The sequence below is a fragment of the Oncorhynchus clarkii genome, chromosome 25 (assembly GCF_045791955.1).
Source record: "Oncorhynchus clarkii lewisi isolate Uvic-CL-2024 chromosome 25, UVic_Ocla_1.0, whole genome shotgun sequence".
NCBI classification, from domain to species: Eukaryota; Metazoa; Chordata; class Actinopteri; order Salmoniformes; family Salmonidae; genus Oncorhynchus; species Oncorhynchus clarkii.
Window position 1 is genome coordinate 9,643,886 of NC_092171.1, and position 24,660 is coordinate 9,668,545.

General features: G+C 43.4%; 1 protein-coding gene across 1 annotated transcript in view; it reads right to left on the reverse strand.

Annotated features, from left to right (window-relative positions):
- LOC139384171 (membrane bound O-acyltransferase domain containing 2a) overlaps positions 1-24,660 on the reverse strand; it is a 187,583-nt gene that overhangs the window by 14,298 nt on the left and 148,625 nt on the right. The window contains exons 3-6 of the mRNA XM_071128874.1: positions 22,173-22,250; positions 8,188-8,283; positions 6,363-6,418; positions 1,420-1,474 (exon numbers count right to left, since the gene is read on the reverse strand). Of these exons, the coding sequence (XP_070984975.1) occupies positions 1,420-1,474; positions 6,363-6,418; positions 8,188-8,283; positions 22,173-22,250 (285 nt within the window). The remainder of the gene's footprint in view (positions 1-1,419; positions 1,475-6,362; positions 6,419-8,187; positions 8,284-22,172; positions 22,251-24,660) is intronic.

Sequence of the window (24,660 nt, forward strand, 5' to 3'; positions counted from 1 at the left end):
TTGTATAAACTCCTTGGTCTCTTACAGCTTCCTGACTGCAGGGCTCCAAACTGCAACCATTTAGTCACATTCTGCGACCCTTTAACTTAGCCCAGTTACATTTTTAGCTGTTCACACGGCTGCGAATGCTTTACATTCTACCTGGTCACTTCAATGAAAATGTCCTATTTCTTGGGGGGGGGGGGGGGGGGGGGGGGGGGGGGGGGGGGGCAGGTTAAACAAACTGCATTATCGTCATGATTCCTGTACTGAAAGTTTCTGCCCTGCCGCTGTGCCTGGCTGCTGTAATGAGCAAGCCTAACACACACTCTCCCCCACCTCGTGTGCCCCTTGTGATTGCATTTCAAAATGCAATTCTGAGAAGAAGAAAAAGAACAGCCGTGGAAGTAACTAGTTGTCCATATTAAAGAGAGGATGGTCTCTATTTCTCAACGATCATTATTGAGCTCAAAATACGGAACACGCGAAATTGAGCATTGGCTATCGCAAGTGCACTAGGCCCCATTTTTTTCAGGACATTACATTCATTGTTAGATGAATACATGGCTACTAGCAGTAGGTGTTATATTTAGAGTTAGCGATCTAGGTAATGTGTTCAGAGTTTCCACTATATATATTAGTGCATATAAAGATTGATCTCTATTGAAGCAAATTCATCTATATTGAACAACAAAAAAAATCTAATTCTAGACCCCTATTTTTACAGTAAAATATAAAAACAGAAATAGCCTAATCGTCAACTCAAAATTCATGACAATCACTGAAGTAGGTTGCATATCAAAATGTGAGGGGGGAGCAGGGATACAAACTCCTTCACAGCCCCTGTGACAGAGGAGCCGTGGGGTGTTTAAGTCATAATAACCACTAATTATTGTTGATACCGAGAGCATTCTGTACTCAGTCATTTCATGAGAAGAAAATACAATATTCTAAGATTCCTCCAGAGGCAATCATTTCCATCTTATTCCTCTTTTAGAAGCAAATATCCCGTTGTGAGCTACATTTTGCATGGTGCTGGACACAATCTTTCCTTGTGTCCAAAGCATTCAATATTCTCACTCAATATTATTGTAGAATCAGAGTAGAAGTTGAAAAAAAGACCCCCGTTTGTTACAATGGGAGAGAAAGAAGAGACCCAATAAAGAAGCAGAACAAACATCATTGGACATTTAATGTTATCTGGTGTATACATTTAGTTTTGATGTATTTATAAGGGGACCCAAAAGGAAATACTATTGTGTCATCCTCTGTGATTTTTAAATGCAGTGTCCACGTGTGGTTGTATTGTGCTTTAAAATGGTCAAAATCGAAGAAAATAAAACATCCCCAGTAAGCATTTTAATGCTCATAGCTTTGAGTACGGCAGTAGAACTGTCTCTAGTCCAGCTGGGAGAGTAAAAACATACCTGGATCACATACCTTACAGCTAGGCATCTCTGACTGGGGGTCAGCTGTTCCTCCTTCCTCGCCAAGCCTATGGGAACACAGATTGTGGTCACATGACTGCATCAAACCCAACCCTTTGACAATTTTTTTTTTTTTACTGTATAGTCAACTCCTAATACAGGAAGTAAGAAGTGTATGCATTTCAATTTGAAGAAAAAATATTCTTCACTCATCAGGTGTTGATTGCAATACAATAGAGTAAAAAAATATTGATATACAGTACCAGTCAAAAGTTTAGACACAACTCATTCCAGGGTTTGTAGAATATACACTGCTCAAAAAAAATAAAGGGAACACTTAACCTGTTGGATCTCTGGGGGCGCTATTTCATTTTTGGATAAAAAACGTTCCCGTTTTAAGCGCGATATTTTGTCACGAAAAGATGCTCGACTATGCATATTCTTGACCGTTTTGGAAAGAAAACACTCTGAAGTTTCAGAATCTGCAAAGATTTTGTCTGTAAGTACCCCAGAACTCATTCTACAGGCGAAACCAAGATGATGCATCACCCAGGAATTAGCAGAATTTCTGAAGCTCTGTTTTCCATTGTCTCCTTATATGGCTGTGATTGCGCAAGGAATGAGCCTACACTTTCTGTCGTTCGCCCAAGGTCTTAGCAGCATTGTGACGTATTTGTAGGCATATCATTGGAAGATTGACCATAAGAGACTACATTTTCCAAGTGTCCGCCTGGTGTCCTGCGTCGAATTCGGTGCGTAATTGCCAGCTGCTTCCACTTTACCATTTGATTCAGGGGAGAAAGCATGTGTCCAAGAACGATGTATCAATGAAGAGATATGTGAAAAACACCTTGATGATTGATTCTAAACAGCGTTTGCCATGTTTTCAGTCGATATTATGGAGTTAATTTGGAAAAAAGTTCGCGTTTTGAGGACTGAATTTTCGGTTTTTTTTTGGTAGCCAAATGTGATGTATAAAACGGAGCTATTTCTAATACACAAAGAATCTTTTTGGAAAAACTGAGCATCTGCTATCCAACTGAGAGTATCCTCATTGAAAACATCAGAAGTTCTTCAAAGGTAAATGATTTTATTTGAAGGCTTTTATGTTTTTGTTGAAATGTTGCGTGCTGGATGCTAACGCTAATGCTAACGCTAAATCCTTTGTTTGCTAGCTACTGTTACACAAATTATTGTTTTCCTATGGTTGAGAAGCATATTTTGAAAATCTGAGATGACAGTTTTGTTTACAAAAGGCTAAGCTTGCGAGATGGCATATTTATTTCATTTCATTTGCGATTTTCATGAATAGTTAACGTTGCGTTATGGTAATGAGCTTGAGTCTGTATTCCTGATACCGGATCCGGTATGGGGAGTTCCAAGAGGTTAAACAACACAATGTAACTCCAAGTCCATTTAGGAAGCAACACTGATTGACAATAAATGTCACATGCTGTTGTGCAAATGGAATAGACAACAGGTGGAAATTATAGACAATTAGCAAGACACCCCCAATAAAGGAGTGGTTCTGCAGGTGGTGACCACAGACCACTTCTCAGTTCCTATGCTTCCTGGCTGATGTTTTGGTCACTTTTGAATGCTGGCGGTGCTTTCACTCTAGTGGTAGCATGAGACGGAGTCTACAACCCACACAAGTGGCTCAGGTAGTGCAACTCATCCAGGATGGCACATCAATGTGAGCTGTGGCAAGAAGGTTTGCTGTGTCTGTCAGCGTAGTGTCCAGAGCATGGAGGCGCTACCAGGAGACAGGCCATTACATCAGGAGACGTTGAGGAGGCCTTAGGAGGGCAGCAGCAGGACCGCTACCTCTGCATTTGTGCAAGGAGGAGCAGGAGGAGCACTGCCAGAGCCCTGCAAAATGACCTCCAGCAGGCCACAAATGTGGATATGTCTGCTCAAACGGTCAAAAACAGACTCCATGAGGGTGGTATGAGGGCCCGACGTCCACAGGTGGGGGTTGTGCTTACAGCCCAACACCGTGCAGGACGTTTGGCATTTGCCGGAGAACACCAAGATTGGCAAATTCGCCACTGGCGCCCTGTGCTCATCACAGATGAAAGCAGGTTCACACTGAGCACATGTGACAGACACCGTGGAGAACGTTCTGCTGCCTGCAACATCCTCCAGCATGACCGGTTTGGCGATGGGTCAGTCATGGTGTGGGGTGGCATTTCTTTGCAGGTAGCCTGACTGCCATTAGGTACCGAGATGAAATCCTCAGACCCCTTGTGAGACCATATGCTGGTGCGGTTGGCCCTGGGTTCCCCCTAATGCAAGACAATGCTAGACCTCATGTGGCTGGAGTGTGTCAGCAGTTCCTGCAAGAGGAAGGCATTGATGCTATGGACTGGCCCGCCCGTTCCCCAGACCTGAATCCAATTGAGCACATCTGGGACATCATGTCTCGCTCCATCCACCAACGCCACATTGCACCACAGACTGTCCAGGAGTTGGCGGATGCTTTAGTCCAGGTCTGGGAGGAGATCCCTCAGGAGACCATCCGCCACCTCATCAGGAGCATGCCCAGGGTTGTAGGGAGGTCATACAGGCATGTGGAGGTCACACACTACTGAGCCTCATTTTGACTTGTTTTAAGGACATTACATCAAAGTTGGATCAGCCTGTAGTGTGGTTTTCCACTTTAATTTTGAGTGTGACTCCAAATCCAGACCTCCATGGGTTGATAAATTTGATTTCCATTGATAATTTTTGTGTGATTTTGTTGTCAGCACATTCAACTATGTAAAGAAAAAATTATTTAATAAGAATATTTCATTCATTCAGATCTAGGATGTGTTATTTTAGTGTTCCCTTTATTTTTTTGAGCAGTGTAGTTCATTTATTTTGACCAGAAGTAGTGCACTGCATAGGAAATAGAGTGCCACTTGGGTGGAAGCCAGTCTTCTCTCCTTTTTTAAAAATGGAAATGTATTTATTTAACTTGGCAAGTCAGTTAAGAACAAATTCTTATTTACAATGACGGTCTACCGAGGAACAATGCCTTGTTCAGGGGCAGAACGACAAATTTTTACCTTGTCAGCAAGGGGATTTGATCCAGCAACTTAGGTTACTGGCCCAACGCTCTAACCACTAGGTTATCTGCCGCCCCTACTATATCCCAGGTCGTTTTGGTCCTGAATGCTGATAGCTGTGGTATATCAGACCGTATACCACGGGTATGACAGAATATTTATTTTTACTGCTCTATTTGCATTGGTAACCAGTTTATAATAGCAATAAGGCACCTCAGGGGTTTGTGATATATGGCCAATATTCCATGGCGCTGTTCATAAGAACAGCCCTTAGCCGTGGTATATTGGCCATATACCACAAAGCCCCCGAGGCGCCTTATTGCTGTTATAAACTGGCTGGTTGGTATATGCCTCAATCCCAAATGAATGGGAAAGATGGCCAACGTCTAATTTACTATTTTTAGATGGTGCCCATCTTTCCATTTTACTCGAGTGTGAAATTGTCGGCGTTCCCTACCTTTCCCATTCACTTGGGTGCCCACTCTGCACCTAAGTGATTACACTACGCATCATGTAATACTTCGTTTTTTGTATTTTTAAGATGACATATTATTGCATGGGACAATATACACACGTTTTTGAAAAATAAAATGTTGATTAAATGTATTTATTGGAGACTTTATTTTAATAATAGATACAAATGTAATGAATTGAAAGTTGATGTAAAAAAAAAAAAAAAAACTATTTTATGATAAGGTTACGCCATTAGATTTGGGCTGGGGTCACCAGAAATGATGTTGGAAAAAAGTTGTCCCCAGCATTTCTGGTGAAAAACATGGGGTCCCTAATGAAAATGTTTAAATACCACTGCATTACATGCTTCCCTCGACAGAAAAAGAACATGCAGTGTTCACTGTGACATCACATAGATGTATGGTCTTAGATCTTCATTACTTATGAAGAGAAATCAGTAGCCTACACTGCAACTAAAACACTGGATGCACACACACACACACACACACACACACACACACACACACACACACACACACACACACACACACACACACACACACACCACCTGAAGCTATTTGACTGAAGTGAAGGAGCTGGTCAGCCTCAACTTCCCTAAGCCTCTGGTTCACTCGTTCATTCTAATCCTGTCCTCCCGACACCCATCTCTCCATCCTTAATTAGCTGCTGTGGCCGTTTGGCTACTTCCGACTTCTAACGCTGGCGCTCTACTTTACAGGACTTCAAAGGGAGTACAGCCATGTAATCCCCATTCACAGCACACACACTTCTCTCTATGCATACAGTATCTGACATCATGGATGATTTGGTGTAGGGGAGAAGAAAAGGCGTACAGAGGAACTTGGAGAGGGAGGGAGGGAGAACGCGTAACGTTACATAAGCTCGTTTACATTGCCGAGACTGAGTCCACACTAAACATTCCTCACAATACAAGCACATTTCGCTAATTACTGTATTATGAAATCTGTTCCCAAAGAGCGGTTTTAAAAATGTAAACCAATTTGAAAAATGGTATATAATATAATGTTTCATTTCAATTAAAAGTAATAAAATGGGAAACTGGATATAAAAAGGGAACTATTTGTCTGCAAGGTGATGAGGAGACAGACGGAAACTCTTTCGAAAAGGCCTTGCAGATGAAACCAAAACAATCAAATGGAACGTTCATATCTCCTCTGACTTTGTGTTTCTATTCAAAACAAGGTGACTGCAGATTGTGTTCACTATGCATAGCTTTAGCTGTCTGGCAGAAAGGAAGCTGAGCAGCGCATAAAAATCACTGTGTTGTCTCTCTCCATCTGCTGCTGCTCTCAACTCCCACGTGACTGCCGTGACAGCCTTCATCGATGACAAATGACATGTTCCTTCACCATGGCTCACCTCCTTAGTTAACGCACATTACACACAAGTACACACATGCACGTCTCACCGTCGTGTATCTCAAACGCCAAGCTGGTGATCTTCTGAGTGATGACCATCATTGGCCTATAGGAGAAACACAGGAGAGGAGAAACCAAAATCACATCAACTTATGGTCACCCGACTGCCTCCGCTCTCACCTACACTGGAACGAGCTTCTCCTTCCATATCACATACAAGATAACATCCCATCTCCATCAGGCAGACATTACTCATTTACCGGTGCATTTGGGAGGACTGCTGTAGCGAGACCCAGTCACTCTGTATAATACAACAGACTGACTCCATGCTGCTTTTGTATACGCCCTAAAGACGTGGCACAGTGTCAAGTATGTAATACTATGTGACAGAAGAACGGTGGGGTGAAAGACTATCCTTATTAAAATGTTTAGATTCATTGGTTGTAGGTTGCACAGAAAAACCAGTCGTTCAAAATGACATGACACTCCAAAGCTTGTATCAGGTTATAACTGGTAGAAGATTGATATGTTGTGTGGAATAGATTGGGCCCTAGTCGTCCAAGCCAGAGAGAAAGTATACATTTTCAATTAGGTTTGACTTGATTTAGAAAAACTATTATGCTCGAGTTATGCCGGAACATCTCAATTTAAAATGGTATTAATATTAAATTTGTATATATTTCTGTTAATTCCTACGGAAAGTTTCCACCTCTGATTATTCCCCAAAATGTGCAACCCTAGTTATGATATAACCTGTTTGCAATCCCGCTAGCTTGCTGGCTAGTTAAAGAGGTTAGTTGGCTAGTTAGCTACAGTAGTTAGCTACTGCCATCAATGTTGTTTTGTTATTATCAGATTTAGCCTGGTCCACCATTTTCACAATGCATTTGCACATAGTGCGGGAAAAGGGAATCCGGACACAATGTCGGCACGGTAGACATTGAAATGCAGTGGTGTAAAGTAGTAAAAATACTTTAAAGTACTACTTATGTCGTTTTTGGGGTTATCTGTATTTTATTATATATACTTCACTATATTCCGAAATAAAATGTACTTTATACTCCATACATTTGCCCTGACACCCAAAAGTACTCGTTACATTTTGACAGGAAAATGGTCCAATTCACACACTTATCAAGAGAACATCCCTGGTCATCCCTACTGCCTCTGATCTGGTGGACTCACTAAACACAAAATGCTTTGTTTGAAAATTGTATATTAACCCAATACTTGTAGACATTTGCTGGGTGACTTTAACTCGAGTCATTTTCTATTAAGGTATCTTTTACTTTTACTCAAGTATGACAATTGAATACTTTCCCCACCACTGTTTACATGTAGGTGTAGATACATGACATACTTGGAATTCCATGATCAGAATACAAAAGCTTCATGAAATGGCAAGTCTAGACACAGCCTTAGTCATTTAGAAGCTTTTAGTCACTGGCATTTCATGAAAAAAGACGAGTACGGGGGGAAAGGAATGGAGAGGAAGAAACAAGAAATGAAAAGAGGGAGGCCTGCACTTGTGATGCCGTGAGTCTCCTACTGGGGTTGCTTAGCAACTGGCCACCCCCGCCCTAGCATGTGTGGCTGTCTGGTTCACCAGACACTCCGGAGGAGATGGAACAATATACCGCTGGCGAACCGATAATACTGCGATACAACCATTCACTGACATTCCCCATTTCGCTAGATTCAACATTTAAGTGTATAAAGTTGTTGGAGTTTGGGATTCTCTCCGCTGGATATGTGGTACTACTGATATTTGACTCCCATGGTCATTCAGCTCCTGTTTCTGAGGACCGCCATGTCTGCTGGTTTTCCATGCCAACGCCTAATGACTGTCATTGATTGTCAACACCTAGTACTTACCCGGTGAAGTCTGCAGAGTACATGCCATAGTCAAAGACATAGACCCGGGTTATCTGACAGAAGCTGAGGTAACCCAGAGCAACTATGAAGCATAACCTGCAGAGAGAGGAGAGACAAGGTCAGTCAAAGGTCAGACACGTTCAAATGTCTATACTAGCATACTTTGCAGAATGCACCCCCCTATATATTGTTTCATACTAGATAGTGTGCTAGTGTGGGTATAGGAAGAGAGTCAGGGAGTCACTGGTCATGTTCTCATATGTATGCAAGTATACAGACTATGGCTTTTCCCACATTTTGTTGTGTAAAATGGATTCAATTGTGTTTTTCCCACAGTCACTCAATCTACCACACAATAATGACAAAGCAAAAACAAGTTATTAGACAAAAATAAAATAACAAAAATGCGAACCTTCTCCCCAGTCTGAGGTCCTGAGCGCTCTGGAGCAGGTTTACATAAAGGATCTCTGAACTTTTGCTCCGTTCATCTTTCCCTGACTAGTCTCCCAGTCCCTGCCGCTGAAAAACATCCCCACAGCATGATGCTGCCACCCCCATGCTTCTCCGTAGGGATGGTTCCAGGTTTCCTCCAGACGCTTGGCATTCAGGCCAAAGAGTTCAATCTTGGTTTCATCAGACCAGAGAATCTTGTTCCTCATGGCCTGAGAATCCTTTAGGTGCATTTTGGCAAACTCCAAGGGAGCTGTCATGTGCCTTTTACTGAGGAGTGGCTTCCGTCTGGCCACACTACAATAAAGGCCTGATTGGTGGAGTGCTGCAGAGATGGCTGTCCTTCTGGAAGGTCCCCCATCTCCACAGAGGAGCTCTGGAGCTGTGTCAGAGTGACCATTGGGTTCTTGGTCACCTTCCTGACCAAGGCCCTTCTCCACTGAATGCACAGATTGGCAGGGTGGCCAACTGTGTTTCTTGGGGACCTTGAATGCTGCAGAATTGTTTTGGTACCCTTCCCCAGATCTGTCCCTCAACACAAACCTGTCTCGGAGCTCTACGGACAATTCCTTTGACCTCATGGCTCGGTTTTTATTCAGACATCAATTGAATCTACCACAGGTGGATTCCAATCAAGTTGTAGAAACATCAAGCATGATCAATGGAAACAGGATGCATCTGAGCACAATTTCAAGTCTCATAGCAAAGGGTCTGAATACTTGTCATTAAAAGGTATTTTATTTTTTATAACATTTGCTAAAATATTTGTACAAATGTTTTGCGATTTGTCATTATGGGGTATTTTGTGTAGATTAATGAGGGGGGGGGGGGGGGGGGGGGAATCATTTTAATCAATTAAAATAAGTCTGTAAAAGTCAATGGTCTGAATACTTTCCGAATACTGTATATCAGTTAGAGGAAGGACTTCATGGTTCAGTTTGAGGTGAACAATATGGTATACACATTCAACAGGGCAGACATAAAAACATGACCGTTTCCTACGATTTATTCATCTCCATGGACATGAATGAGAGATCACTACTATAGGTTTGTCAATCAATACTATAGGATGGCACTACATCCTACAGGACATGAATACTATCATTTACTCTTGACAACACACTCTGTTCCTCCTCAGCTTCAAACCTCTTTATTCACTGCTCAAAGAGCCATTGCCGAAGCCGGACGAGAGGGCAAAAACCCAGCTCCCGCCGTCCTGTCAGTGTTGTTAGGAGACAACACCAGATTTCATTGGTGAAGGGGGAGAGAGAGAGCACTGAGGGCTGCTGGGACAAAGCTGACACTGATTCAGCTTGCTGGAGCATCCATCTGGTTCCCCACAATGGAAGGTTATGTGGACATCCGAGGTGCCATTAGACAAATCCACTAGTCTTTGTTGGGGATGAGGAAGAATGCTGGTGGTGTGCATCTTAGATCCAGTAAGATGGCTGTCCATGGTTACAAGGCCAAGGTGCTTCGGAATAGGAGTAAGCCTAAGTGTTTATTTGAACAGGGTAACACTTGTTGTGTTTCTCAGAACAGCAGGTGGTGGATATAAGTGTGATTGCTATCCAGTTCCAGCATATAATTCAGACTTGTAAAACCCAGGTTTCTTGACTGAAGAAAATGGTGAAAGAATTTGATTACAGAGAAGGAAACCGGGCTACCAATGTCCTTGACATTCGTTTTCATGGCAGTGAATCAGAGCGGATCTAAAATTATTAGACCTGTATATCGACTACCTAGGCCACGTCAAATGCAGTGCTTCACCATGCATCCATTTTTTAAAGAAGGAATCTTAATCTATTAGAGGCTTTTTCTATTTATCCCAATGCAATATTTCAGCTCAACCACATGAAACAATGAGTTGAAGCAGTTACCAACATTTGCTGAGAAAAAGCAACAGGTGCCAGAGTTTAGCTTCAATAAGTAAGTAGCTGATCCCTTGGCCTGTCTCCCAGAGGAGAGTGCTGGCTGGATCACAGAAAGGACCTACGAACAGCATTCTCCTAGGGGGCCTGGTATGTGTGTGTAAGTGTATGCACACGTCTACCCCAAAGGTCAGCAATATATTGGGATTCCAAGTAAGGCCAAGTTATTGGCAGGGGCGCAACATTCACTGGGGACATGACCCCTCCGACATTAAAAAATAGCATATTTGTCGAACCCCAACTTCACAAAAAAATACAGTTTTATATCTTTATGTTTGAAGCCTGAAATGTGGCAAAAGGTCGCAAAGTTCAAGGGGGCCGAATACTTTCGCAAGGCACTGTACCTACACGTACGCTACGGTCACAAGATGCAGGCCTCCTAATTGTCCCTAGAATTTCTAAGCAAACAGCTGGAAGCAGGGCTTTCTCCTATAGAGCTCCATTTTTATGGAATGGTCTGCCTACCCATGTGAGAGACGCAAACTCGGTCTCAACCTTTAAGTCTTTACTGAAGACTCATCTCTTCAGTGGGTCATGTGATTGAGTGTAGTCTGGCCCAGGAGTGTGAAGGTGAACGGAAAGGCTCTGGAGCAACAAACAGCCCTTGCTGTCTCTGCCTGGACGGTTCCCCTCTTTCCATTGGGATTCTCTGCCTCTAACCCTATTACAGGGGCTGAGTCACTGGCTTACTAGGGCTCTTTCATACCGTCCCTAAGAGGGGTGCAGCACTTGAGTGGGTTGAGTCACTGATGTGATCTTCCTGTCTGGGTTGGCGCCCCCCCTTGGGTTGTGCCGTGGCGGAGATCTTTGTGGGCTATACTCGGCCTTGTCTCAGGATGGTAAGTTGGTGGTTGAAGATATCCCTCTAGTGGTGTGGGGGCTGTGCTTTGGCAAAGTGGGTAGGGTTATATCCTTCCTGTTTGGCCCTGTCCGTGGGTGTCATTGGATGGGGCCACAGTGTCTCCTGACCCCTCCTGTCTCAGCCTCCAGTATTTATGCTGCAGTAGTTTGTGTCGGGGGGCTAGGGTCAGTTATTGTTATATCTGGAGTACTTCTCCTGTCCTATCCGGTGTCCTGTGTGAATTTAAGTATACTCTCTCTAATTCTTTCTTTCTCTCTCGGAGGACCTGAGCCCTAGGACCATGCCTCAGGACTACCTGGCATGATGACTCCTTGCTGTCCCCAGTCCACCTGGCCGTGCTGCTGCTCCAGTTTCAACTGTTCTGCCTGTGATTATTATTATTATTTGACCATCTTGGCCATGTTCTGTTATAATCTCCACCCGGCACAGCCAGAAGAGGACTGGCCACCCCACATAGCCTGGTTCCTCTCTAGGTTTCTTCCTAGGTTTTGGCCTTTATAGGGAGTTTTTCCTAGCCACCGTGCTTCTACACCTGCATTGCTTGCTGTTTGGGGTTTTAGGCTGGGTTTCTGTACAGCATGATGACGGAAGTGAGTGCTACGGGGCGGTAGTCGTTTAGCTCAGTTACCTTAGCTTTCTTGGGAACAGGAACAATGGTGGCCCTCTTGAAGCATGTGGGAACAGCAGACTGGTATAGGGATTGATTGAATATGTCCGTAAACACACCGGCCAGCTGGTCTGCGCATGCTCTGAGGGCGCGGCTGGGGATGCCGTCTGGGCCTGCAGCCTTGCGAGGGTTAACACGTTTAAATGTCTTACTCACCTCGGCTGCAGTGAAGGAGAGACCGCAAGTTTTCGTTGCAGGCCGTGTCAGTGGCACTGTATTGTCCTCAAAGCGGGCAAAAAAGTTATTTAGTCTGCCTGGGAGCAGGACATCCTGGTCCGTGACTGGGCTGGATTTCTTCCTGTAGTCCGTGATTGACTGTAGACCCTGCCACATGCCTCTTGTGTCTGAGCCGTTGAATTGAGATTCTACTTTGTCTCTGTACTGACGCTTAGCTTGTTTGATAGCCTTGCGGAGGGAATAGCTGCACTGTTTGTATTCGGTCATGTTACCAGACACCTTGCCCTGATTAAAAGCAGTGGTTCGCGCTTTCAGTTTCACACGAATGCTGCCATCAATCCATGGTTTCTGGTTAGGGAATGTTTTAATCGTTGCTATGGGAACGACATCTTCAACGCACGTTCTAATGAACTCGCACACCGAATCAGTGTATTCGTCAATGTTGTTGTCTGACGCAATACGAAACATGTCCCAGTCCACGTGATGGAAGCAGTCTTGGAGTGTGGAGTCAGCTTGGTCGGACCAGCGTTGGACAGACCTCAGCGTGGGAGCCTCTTGTTTTAGTTTCTGTCTGTAGGCAGGGATCAACAAAATGGAGTCGTGGTCAGCTTTTCCGAAAGGGGGGCGGGGCAGGGCCTTATATGCGTCGCGGAAGTTAGAGTAACAATGATCCAAGGTCTTTCCACTTTGAGATATCAGCTGATATAAATAAATTTGATAGGGGCTTTTCCCCGATGACACAAAACATGTAAAACAAAAATGTCAGGAAGACCTGGGAGACACTATTGATGATGATGATGATTAATGGATATGTTAGAATGCCCAGTCATGTTCATTTAATCTCAGACATAAATTAGTGCAGTTTAAGACCATCCATAGAATGTGCCAGGGAAACTGAATATCATGCAGAAATTGTATTATTTTGCTGGAGGTGTAAAACACAAAAAGGAACATATTTGCATATGTTATGGTCTTGTGAAGGCTGGCTGAATTCTGGCAAAGAGTATGTTATTTTACCTCAGTATGTCTACAGATTATCCCTTCTCACTGTTTTGGTTTGCGTGGAAATGTTGATACTGGAAACGTATTAGAAGAAACTGTGTAACCTAGCATTTAGAGCTGTACAGTACTATTAGGCATATGATATAAAGTATATGAATGGTTCTGTCTGTTAATGTGTAGGTGTGTGTTTTCCAAACCTTTACCTTAAAACACACAAAAAAAGGATGTTGTGTTGGGGAGAGAGCTGAGTTATTGACTAGACCGGTGGGAGTTAGGCGTGGAAGCAGGCTGGCTGGGTGGTCTGGTTGAAATTAGATATAGAGGATGTCTTAATAAAGAAACTAAAGAGAAGTCTTTGTACTTTATTTATAGGAGTTGTTCATTTGTTAGGCTATTGGTTAAAGGTACAACACCATATTGATTATTGAATTATCAAATCAAATCAAATTTTATTTGTCACATGGTTAGCAGATGTTAATGTGAGTGTAGCGAAATGCTTGTGCTTCTAGTTCCGACAATGCAGTAATAACCAACAAGTAATCTAACTAACAATTCCAAAACTACTGTCTTGTACACAGTGTAAGGGGATAAAGAATATGTACATAAGGATATATGAATGAGTGATGGTACAGAGCAGCATAGGCAAGATACAGTAGATGGTATCGAGTACAGTATATACATATGAGATGAGTATGTAAACAAAGTGGCATAGTTAAAGTGGCTAGTGATACATGTATTACATAAGGATACAGTCGATGATATAGAGTACAGTATATACGTATGCATATGAGATGAATAATGTAGGATAAGTAACATTATATAAGGTAGCATTGTTTAAAGTGGCTAGTGATATATTTACATCAATTCCCATTATTAAAGTGGCTGGAGTTGAGTCAGTGTCAGTGTGTTGGCAGCAGCCACTCAATGTTAGTGGTGGCTGTTTAACAGTCTGATGGCCTTGAGATAGAAGCTGTTTTTCAGTCTCTCGGTCCCAGCTTTGATGCACCTGTACTGACCTCGCCTTCTGGATGATAGCGGGGTGAACAGGCAGTGGCTCGGGTGGTTGATGTCCTTGATGATCTTTATGGCCTTCCTGTGACATCAGGTGGTGTAGGTGTCCTGGAGGGCAGGTAGTTTGCCCCCGGTGATGCGTTGTGCAGACCTCACTACCCTCTGGAGAGCCTTACGGTTGAGGGCGGAGCAGTTGCCGTACCAGGCGGTGATACAGCCCGCCAGGATGCTCTCGATTGTGCATCTGTAGAAGTTTGTGAGTGCTTTGGTGACAAGCCAAATTTCTTCAGCCTCCTGAGGTTGAAGAGGCGCTGCTGCGCCTTCTTCACAATGCTGTCTGTGTGAGTGGACCAATTCAGTTTGTCTGTGATGTGTATGCCGAGGAACTTGCCAAAAATGGGAAGACCCCCAGACTCCCTGCCAAAAATGGGAAGACCCCCAGACTCCCTGCCAAATCCCCCCCCCCAAACTTCTAAAACCAAAGTTGCGCCCCTGATTATTGGTATTAAAGTGGAGGGGCACTTGAGAGGGAACAATGGGCAACTCAGTGCTGTGTGCAGACATTTGACATGGTGAGAGGCTGGCAGGCACCCTGGTCTGAACATTGGACACTAATGTTCCTCATAAGTAGTCTGGTCAGGGAAGAGTCTACAGAACCTGACTGTTAAAATGTCCTCTGTTCAATCTCCCCAGCCCTACCAGCTAGGTTTACAGTAGTTGTAGGCTATTGAAGTTGATAATTGTAAATGCTGTATATTTATATATTGACTTGTATGAGAATGTTTGTGAGAGCGAGAGAGAGAGAAACGGAGAGACAATGGAGTGTGCAAAAGCGAGAGAGGGAGATGACAGAATTGTGAGTCACGTTTGAAAAACATTGTCCACACACAGAAGGTTGACTCCTCTGGGCTCCCTTAATGTCAAAGTTGGTCAGAAACATCCCCAGATGTCATCAAAGCCAGCCTACCATCACTACCAAAATTAGCCACCAGAGACAGACATGGCTAAAACCTCAAACTGATGAGGCTTCACACCATTAAACATGCTTTACTGTCCTATCAAACCATCCAACCTTTTTCAAATTCTATTTGCAGTAGTCCTACTTTTATAATAAATGGGATGTTATGCTAACAGGAAATGAGCAACATGTAGCAGTATATGGAGCAATGTATTTATAGTAGGGGGATTCTATCTTCCTGATGTCATATGTGTTGGTGTATTTTGACCAGTTGCCTGTAGGCCTCGAAAAAGCCTGGGCCTAAAGTAGACTGCCTCCCGGTGCTTAATTTGTAAATCGAGAACTGCCGGAACAAAAAGTTACTTTGAGGGGGGAGACTTGGGGGAATCTGAGGTACCGGAACGCATTGATACACACACAGTACCAGTCAAAAGTTTGGATACACCTAATCATTCTAGGGGTTTTCTTTATTTTCTACATTGTAGAATAATAGTGAAGACATCAAAACTATGAAATAACACATGGAATCATGTAGTAACCAAAAGTGTTAAATCAAAATATATTTTATATTCTTCAAAGTAGCCACCCTTTGCCTTGACAGCTTTGCACACTCTTGGCATTCTCTCAACCAGCTTCATGAGGTAGTTACGTGGAATGCATTTCAATTCACAGGTGTGCATCTTTCCTTCTTAATGCGTTTGAGACAATCAGTTGTGTAGAAGGTAGGGTTGGTATACAGAAGATGGTCTTTTACCAAATAGGGCTAAGTCCATATTATGGCAAGAACAGCTCAAATAGGCAAAGAGAAACAACAGCCCATCACTACTTCAAGACATGAAGGTGAGTCAATCCGTAAAATTTCAAGAACTTTGAACGAGGATAAGTTCATTAGTTACCAGCTTCAGAGTTCAAGTAACAGACACATCTCAACATCAACTGCTCAAAGGAGACTGTGTGAATCAGGAAATCATGGTCGAATTGCTGCAAAGAAGAAACACAAGCAATGTACATTAGACCGGTGTAAATCTGTACTTGTCTAAAAAAATATATTTTTGGTTCCAACTGCTGTGTCTTTCTGAGACGCAGAATAGGTGAACGGATGATCTCCGCATGTGAGGTTCAGACCGTGAAGCATGGAGGTGGTGGTGTGCTGGTGACACTGTCTGATTTATTTGGAATTCAAGGCACACTTAACTAGCATGGCCACCACAGCATTCTGCAGTGATAAGCCATCCCATCTGGTTTGCGCTTAGGATTATCATTTGTTTTTCAACAGGACAATAACCCAACACACATCCAGGCTGTGTAAGGGCTATTTGACCAAGAGGGAGAGTGATGGAGAGTTGCGTCAGATGACCTGGCCTCCACAAATCACCCAACCTCAACCCAAGTGAGATGGTTTGGGATGAGTTGGACCGCAGAGTGAAGGAAAACCAGCCAACAAGTGCTCAGCATATGTGGGAACTTCTTCAAGACTGTTTGAGAGAATGCCAAGAATGTGCAAAGCTGTCAAGGCAAAGGGTGGCTACTATGAAGAATATAAAATAGATTTTTTTTAACATTTCTTTTGGTTACATGATTCCATGTGTTATTTCATAGTTTTGATGTCTTCACTATTATACTACAATGTAGAAAATAGTAAGAAATAAAGAAACTCTTGAATGAGTAGGTGTGTCAAACTATTAACTGTTACTGTACACACACACATAGTACCAGTCAAAAGTTTGACACCTAGTCATTCAAGTTTCTTTATTTTTACTCTTTTCAGGTGGAGTAATACACCCCGATTACACGTAAACACAGTTCAATTTCATAGCAGCCACGTTGTATTCCTTCTCGCATCTATGCTCTCACCGCCATTTGTGGACTTCAATGCACAACACATCAGCTGTATGTGACCAGGTGAAAAAAACCTTAAGCCAACCTGCTACACAGCCTACATTGTTGTCACCATTTTAGTTAAAGTAGCATCATAGTCAGCATAGCGAATAAAAACAATGCGTTAGTAAACCCACTACAAATCATGCAGCAACGTTAGCTTACAGTTAATAAGCAGTTACACCGGCAGGCCCCAGTGGCAATAAATTAGTAATACCATAAGCTTACCTTGATTTGGAAGAGTTTCAGTGTTGTGTTGGAAAGTCATAGCCAGCTAGCTAACATAGCAGGGTGTTTCAGTAGGTTAAACTAGCTAGCTGCATTTGTTAGCTAAGTAAGTGAAACTGCAAAAAAAATGACTCATGCTTCTCCATTTTGGAAAAAATATATTTGTTCAAAACGATTCAAGTATTGTCTTTCTCTCTCTTTGAGTCAACTACTCAACACATTTTATGCACTGCAGTGCTAGCTAGATGAAGCTTATGCTTTCAGTAGAAGATTCATTCTTTGATCCTTTGATTGGGTGGACAACATGTCACTTCATGCTGCAAGAGCTCTGATAGGCTGGAGGACGTCCTCCGGAAGTTGTCAAAATAACTAAGTTTATGGAAGGGGATGAGAACCATGATGAGCCTCATAGGTTTGTAACTGATGTCAATGTATCCAGAGGAGGACGGAGGCTAGCTGTCCATGGTGCTACGCTACAGAGTGTTGTTGAGGCTACTGTAGACCTTTGCAAAATAGTGTGTTTGAATCAATTATTTGGTGACGTGATTATATTTAGTATAGTTTTATCTAAAAAGGATAACTTCAAAAGTTTTACAATTGTATTTAAATTCACTGAGGATGGTGGCCTCCACTGCTCCAGAGTCCAATGGAAGTGAGTTTTACACCACTCCAGACGACACTTGGATTGCGCATGGTGATTTTAGGCTTGCATGCGACTGCTCTGCAATAGAAACCCACTTCCTTCCAACAGCGCCACGGTGAGCATTTGTAAAGACCATTGGCCTTATTTAGCATGATGTTGCCTGGGGGCCCAAAAGCAATCAAGGTGTCGTCAAGGATGTATGAATACTGAACCCCACCTTCAGAGGTCAAAGTATGTATTGAGACTACTGAACTGCACTTTGAGAGTTTTCCCATCCGATGTGCATTTATCAAGAGTCAACTGTATGCATTTCAAATCAACTGCATACGAGAAGTCCACCCATCTGCAATGACCATTTCACTCCCATTACCACTGTATGTGTGGCTCTACTGAATAACTATTGCAGTTGTTTCTGAATCACCAACAAGCCGAGTCATAGTAGAGTTGCCACGCGACGTGTCTGACCCGCAGAACCAGCCAACTGTCCACTCCGTCACGGGGCAGACATATCTCGGAGGTGACGCGGTGTCATTAGTGCCATTTCAACTGCTGCTCGTATTTCTAGACAATGAGCTGGCAGCGAGCCCCGGCCCAAAGCATTTGGCATTCCAGAGCAGTGAGGCACCACGCCTGGACCTCCGCCGCCTCCTTGGCCTCCCACTGCCCCAACCCACGATTAATCACGCCTCATAAACCCTCCAATTACCCTAATATAATAGGACAGAAAGCAGGGAAATTTGCTGCAAAGGCCCAGAGTGCATAATAAAGCCATGTGTGGGAGAGAAAAAAGAGAAAAAAAGTATTTTGCTGTTGCCTACCAGGTTATACAATTTCTTTCACAGGCAAAAGGAAAGGTGGTCTGGGCTTCAATAGCAACATGAATAACAGATCAGCCTTCCATGTGAGGAAGCTCTTTCTTTCGCTGCACTGTCTATCGCCTTTCTCTCACTTTGTCACCTCTCCTCCAACACTCGTTATTGTCAGGTTCTCCATTTCAACATCGCTGTTATCTGAATGGAGGTTTGAACCGGTAGCTCTCCAGACATGGTGCTTATAAAGACGAGTCGTTTCTACTGGTGTTATGAGCTAAATCGACTTGTGTATGACTCAGCCAATATTCTCTGCAAAATAGTTCTAGGAATCCATTAAATAGATGTAATTCCTGACCTAAAAAACCCCCACAAACTACATTCATTGACTGCTAACTGCACCAGTCCAGTACGTCGCAGGTGTTTTATGGGTAGACAGTCTTGTCATCCAGCAGGGGGTGCTGTGTTTGCACTAGAGGCATAGAGAGCTGAGGACAACCTCACTAGAGCGTTCCCCAACCTTTCTCAGGGACTGTTCGACAGGAGAGAGAGCAGACAAGTTGAACACTACCCCAAAGAAAACAATGCTGCTACCACAACAGCGAGTGAACGACAACTCTACGCACGTAGCGTACCCCTTTTTGTGCGAATAACCGCTTCAAATACCCAGGTGGCCCATGTCCTTCTGGCTGCTTTCATCAAGTCACCAAAACAACAGTCAGTGACACCATGACAGTTATATGAGTGGGAAAACATATGGCCACCACTATACAATATAATAGTAGAAAAGAGTTGCATTTTTCACAGAGGCGCTAGGCTACTCCATTAGCAAACTGCCATCAAACTGGGGCCTACACTGTAGATGGATGTTTGTTCCATTTATTTGCTCTTGCGGGACTTGCAAGTGTTCCTAGCACCAGCCTCCGCTGTGTTTAATGCTTTCCGGGAAATTCCATTACAATCTGCCTGGTGAGGTGTCTGGATAAAGGCAGAGGGATGAGGAGAAAGGGATGATACTAAAATAAAAAAATTGGCACGTGCCGATACGGTAAATAATGTGTATTTTTTTCTCTACATACTGTACTAGAAAAACTGTACCCTTAATTTCTACCTCTGCAATTTCAGTCCCCCCCGTCTTTGTCTACATCCAATGTTCACCCTCTCTTTTCGTCAGACTTTGTTACCACTCCTCTCTGACCTGAAGCAAACTCTTGATGTTTTTTTTTATTAATTTTTATTTAACTAGGCAAATCAGTTAAGAACAAATTCTTAATTTACAATGACGGACTACCGGGGAACAGTGGGTTGACTGCCTTGTTCAGGGGCAGTATGACAGATTTTTTTTACCTTGTCAGCTCAGGGATTTCAATCCAGCAACCTTTCAGTTACTGGCCCAAAACTAACCACTAGGCTACCTGCTCTAACCACTAGGCTACCTGCCGCCCCATGTTGATGGGAAAGACGGAAGAGAAATGTGTGCAACAACTACAGTCGGATCAATGTCAATAGTCTCTTGTAGTCATATTGCAAAGTTCCACTGCAAATCTGCCTGATAACGGATAGGCTACATGATAAGATATGCACCCACGCTGACAGTTTATTCAGCCATAAGCAGCTAAAAATGTTCTCTGCCTTGCCGTTAATTTAAAAAAAGAAAATATCATTTCATCCACATAGATGGTCTCCTCCGCGCCATTTACGCCCAACGACCACTTGATCACTACGTAAAGTAGGGAAAACTTAGAGGACAAATGTAAGTTGATGTGAAAAAGTAGAGCTCGTCTCTGCTGATTTGACAGTAGGATCTCAGCCATCGCAATCAAGCAGTAGTCATACTACATTAAACTGTTCACACAAAGAAAGCTATTCGCGAACCCTAGAAAGACCTGCCAAGGTAATGACAGGTTAGGTCAAATCAAATAAAAAGGTTGAAGATCAGATCTGAGGGATTCCAAAAGAGATCAACGGCATCTGCAAGCTCAGCACCCCCCGCTTTCCTGAAAAACACAGGCGGTTACACACAACCTCCAGGACAGACAAAATCTGAACGTGAACTGGTCACGCCAAAGAAGGTTGAGTAAGGCAAACCCAGAGGCTGAACTCTAAACCAGGCCCTGCCGTGAGATTCCTCTGCATCCTAGAACCTCAAGAGGAGGCAAACGCTTCCACGGAAACGACTCCATTTGCTGTTCAACGCAATTTCGGGCTTTGCTTTTGAAATGTCACCTCCGAATGCGATTACAGAGTGCATTTACCGTCAGGGTCGTTCTCCATTGTACCGTTGCTGGTCGTTGTGATGGATATTGAGCTGGGGTATTTGTAGAGCCTTCACTTCGGAGAGGGCTTTCATTCCATTTCACACCTGACCTCACAGCCCTGTCCCTCAGTAAAAATAACCACAGAAGGTAGCCGGGGGGAGCAATAAGTGCATTCCTCAGAGTGTTCGGGGGGGGGGGGGGGGTCATGGACACAGACGGGCGCCGCCTGAGGGGTATTTCCATCACCATCACCATCAGGCTCGTCAGCACCAACAGAACACTTTATCGGCGGAACTTACTCTGGAAACATCTTACCACAGTGATCCAAGGAGTCTCATCCTTCATGAATATAAGCTGCACATTCCATTTGTACATTGGGGAGGAGAAGGAGAAACAAGTGGGAGATGACCTGGGGAGGTGCCAGAGATGACCTGGGGTACCGGAACACATTAGACGTCACAATCACCTTTATAATAAACAATTGCATGCATATTTTCACATTTGCGTAGTGGCAAAGAGCAGTAGAGTTTTTTTTTGCCTAGGATCTGAAAAATAATTAGCATTTTATGTCATTTTACATTAGTATGGGGGGGGGGGGGGGTGAAAATCTGTTTTCACATGACATGTTTTTTTAGGGGGCAGGAGAATTAAAGAGGCGGCAACACGAATGAACTGGGATCGTTTTGATTAGAATTGTTACATGGGAATAGGTTCCATAACAAAACAGAGAGGAGCCGGATCCTGTTCCGGCTCAAATGAAGCACTTCAGTAAAGATGAATTGAAACAGGCACACGGTCAGTGCCTTTCTGCTGCTGGATAGAACATGCTGGAACACCACTCTAAATAAAAAGGCCAATCACCTTCTTTCCCACAGGCATTTCTTATCCAATTAAATCAGCCTTGTGAAAAGATGGACTACGTCAGTATAGAAATATTCTATGGATTTGTTCCCTGGGAGCGATGCTCTGTTGAAGAGCCACAACGTCCCAGAGTTGGCATCACGTGTTCGTCGGAGCCTTTTGATTGGGCCTTTCCTCGGGCGTGCCGCTACAGTATTACATGCCAAGAGAATGAGACGTTTCTTGCAGAGGAAATAAAAGCATTACTCACTTGTGCATGTGCTCCAGCCCTGCAAAGACCATGATACTGTAGGTCAGGCCACTCTGGACCAGGAAGTGTAAGGCGTACCTGTGTGGGGGGGGGGGGAGAAACCGACAAGGAGTCAGATCTTCACATTCACTACATGGATCACCACTGTGCCCTCGGGTCTCTCTCCTCCCTATCTGCTCTGTCACTTTTTTTCCCCCTTTTAAATACTCTCCCCCCCCTCTCCCTCCCTCCCTCTTTCATCCAGTACCGAGGAAAACAAACATCCTGAAGGAGAATAAAATCTCTAGTGACATGGAAAAGGGGAACAAAAGTGTTGCCATGCAGCCAGGCACAGCAGGACTCTGGGACAGTTTGTCATCAGGACTAAGGCCGTACATTCATGAGAAAGGCTAGGGTGACGATGACTGTGGACAGTCCACTCTCTATGGCCACAGCACTGAGATCTCTGTGCCATGTTATGCCCATCTCTGAGGACTTCGGTGTATGTCCTGACCAAGGGTGGCCTCTCAGACATCCTCATCACCACCACCACCACCGACTGACTGTGCTCTTTGAAGGCTGTGATAAAAACAACAGGATTCCAGGAGATGAGATTACAGGCTGTGTTACCACCACAACAGCAGGGGGACAGCCCTAAAAGTGCCATGGCGACTGAATTCATCTCAGGTGAACTACCATTGGACAGCACCAACTGCCATATACTGTAGTATGGTTGGTTGTCAGGCTACATGGGCATTTAAGAGGGGTGGTAGTGCCAAAGAACGATGGGTGTAGGTGACATTTTGACCTTAAGGTGGTTAGTACTAATGATTTGGGATGTATCGTATTTTAAGGTATACTGGTATGGAGCCAAATGCTGGCAGTCAAATGTATTTATTTTCCAAGCTATAGCACAACATATCTGACATACAAAACAAAGAGTTTGGTCTGCTTCGTGTTTTTATCGTAGGAGAACTAGTGAGATACTATCGTCCCGGTCCTAAGGAGTATACTGTAGCAACTTCTTGGTAAGTCCCATAGGGCGTTGTGCTCAGAGTGTGAGGTAGAATAGAACAGTGGAGTTAATCACTAGGTGAGAGAGCACGCCTGCGCGAGAGAGAGAGACTGTATGTGAGTAAGTGAGTGTGTCTGTGAGAGAGACTGTGTGTGAGAGAGAGAGTGAGAGAGAGACTGTGTGAGAATGTGTGAGAGAGAGACAGAGAGAGCGTGAGAGAGACTGTGTGAGAGAGAGTGAGAGGGGGACTGTGTGTGAGAGAGTGAGAGGGAGACAGAGTGAGAGAGTGACTGTGTGAGAGCGAGAGACTGTGTGAGAGAGAGACTGAGGGAGAAAGTGAGAGAGAGACAGAGAGAGAGAGAGAGAGACTGTGTGAGAGAGAGAGAGACTGTGAGAGAGAGAGAGAGAGAGAGAGACTGTGAGAGAGAGAGAGAGAGAGAGAGAGAGACTGTGTGTGAGAGAGAGAGACTGTGTGTGAGAGAGAGAGAGAGAGAGAGAGACTGTGTGAGAAACAGTGCAGAGACATTCATTGAAACATTGAACTCAAATGAAATGATGAACTCTATACAGTTTCTCAATAACTCACAGTACCAAAACAATAAAAGGTGTCAATTCAGCTACCCAAAACATCAACTGCATATTCCAAAAAGCAGCATCGAAAGCAAATTTGAGAAAACCAAAGCAATGCAACGTCAGAAGCAAAAATCTAAATGTTTCTGACAAATGGTTTGATAATGAATGTAAAACAATTAGAAAACACCTAAGACAAATGTCAAACAAAAAACATAAGGAGCAAAACAACACAGAGCTACGATATGAATACTTTGAAACTCTGAAACATTATAAACAAACACTGAAATGCAAGAAATTGAATTATACCAACAAGACACTTGATGAAATTGAAAACGCAATTGACCAAAATCAGTTCTGGGACATGTGGAACAATTTAAGCACAACAAAGCCACAAGAATTAGCCATACAAGATGAAGGAATTTGGAAAACTTATTTTGATAACCTATACAAAAACATCCCAGAAAAAGACTTACAACAGAACCAATTAGAAATTAAAGAAAAATTGAACATCCTTGAATCAGTCATTAAAAACAACCAAAATCCATTAGATTACCCAATAACCCAACAAGAACTAAATGAAAAACTAAAATCTATTAAATCAAAAAAGGTTTGTGGTGTAGATAACATCAGAAATGAAATGCTGAAAAACAGCACACCTGAGTTGCAAAATGCTGTGCTTAAATTGTTCAACATGGTTTTAACTTCTGGCTACTTCCCTGATGTCTGTAACCAGGGGCTCATCTCCCCTATCCACAAAAGTGGAGACAAATCAGACCCCAATAATTACAGGGGAATTTGCGTCAACAGTAACTTGGGAAAGATTTTCTGTAGCATTTTGAAATCAAGAATTCAAACCTTTCTTCAAGAAAAAAATGTAATAAGTAAATGTCAAATTGGCTTTCTTCCTAACCATCGCACTAC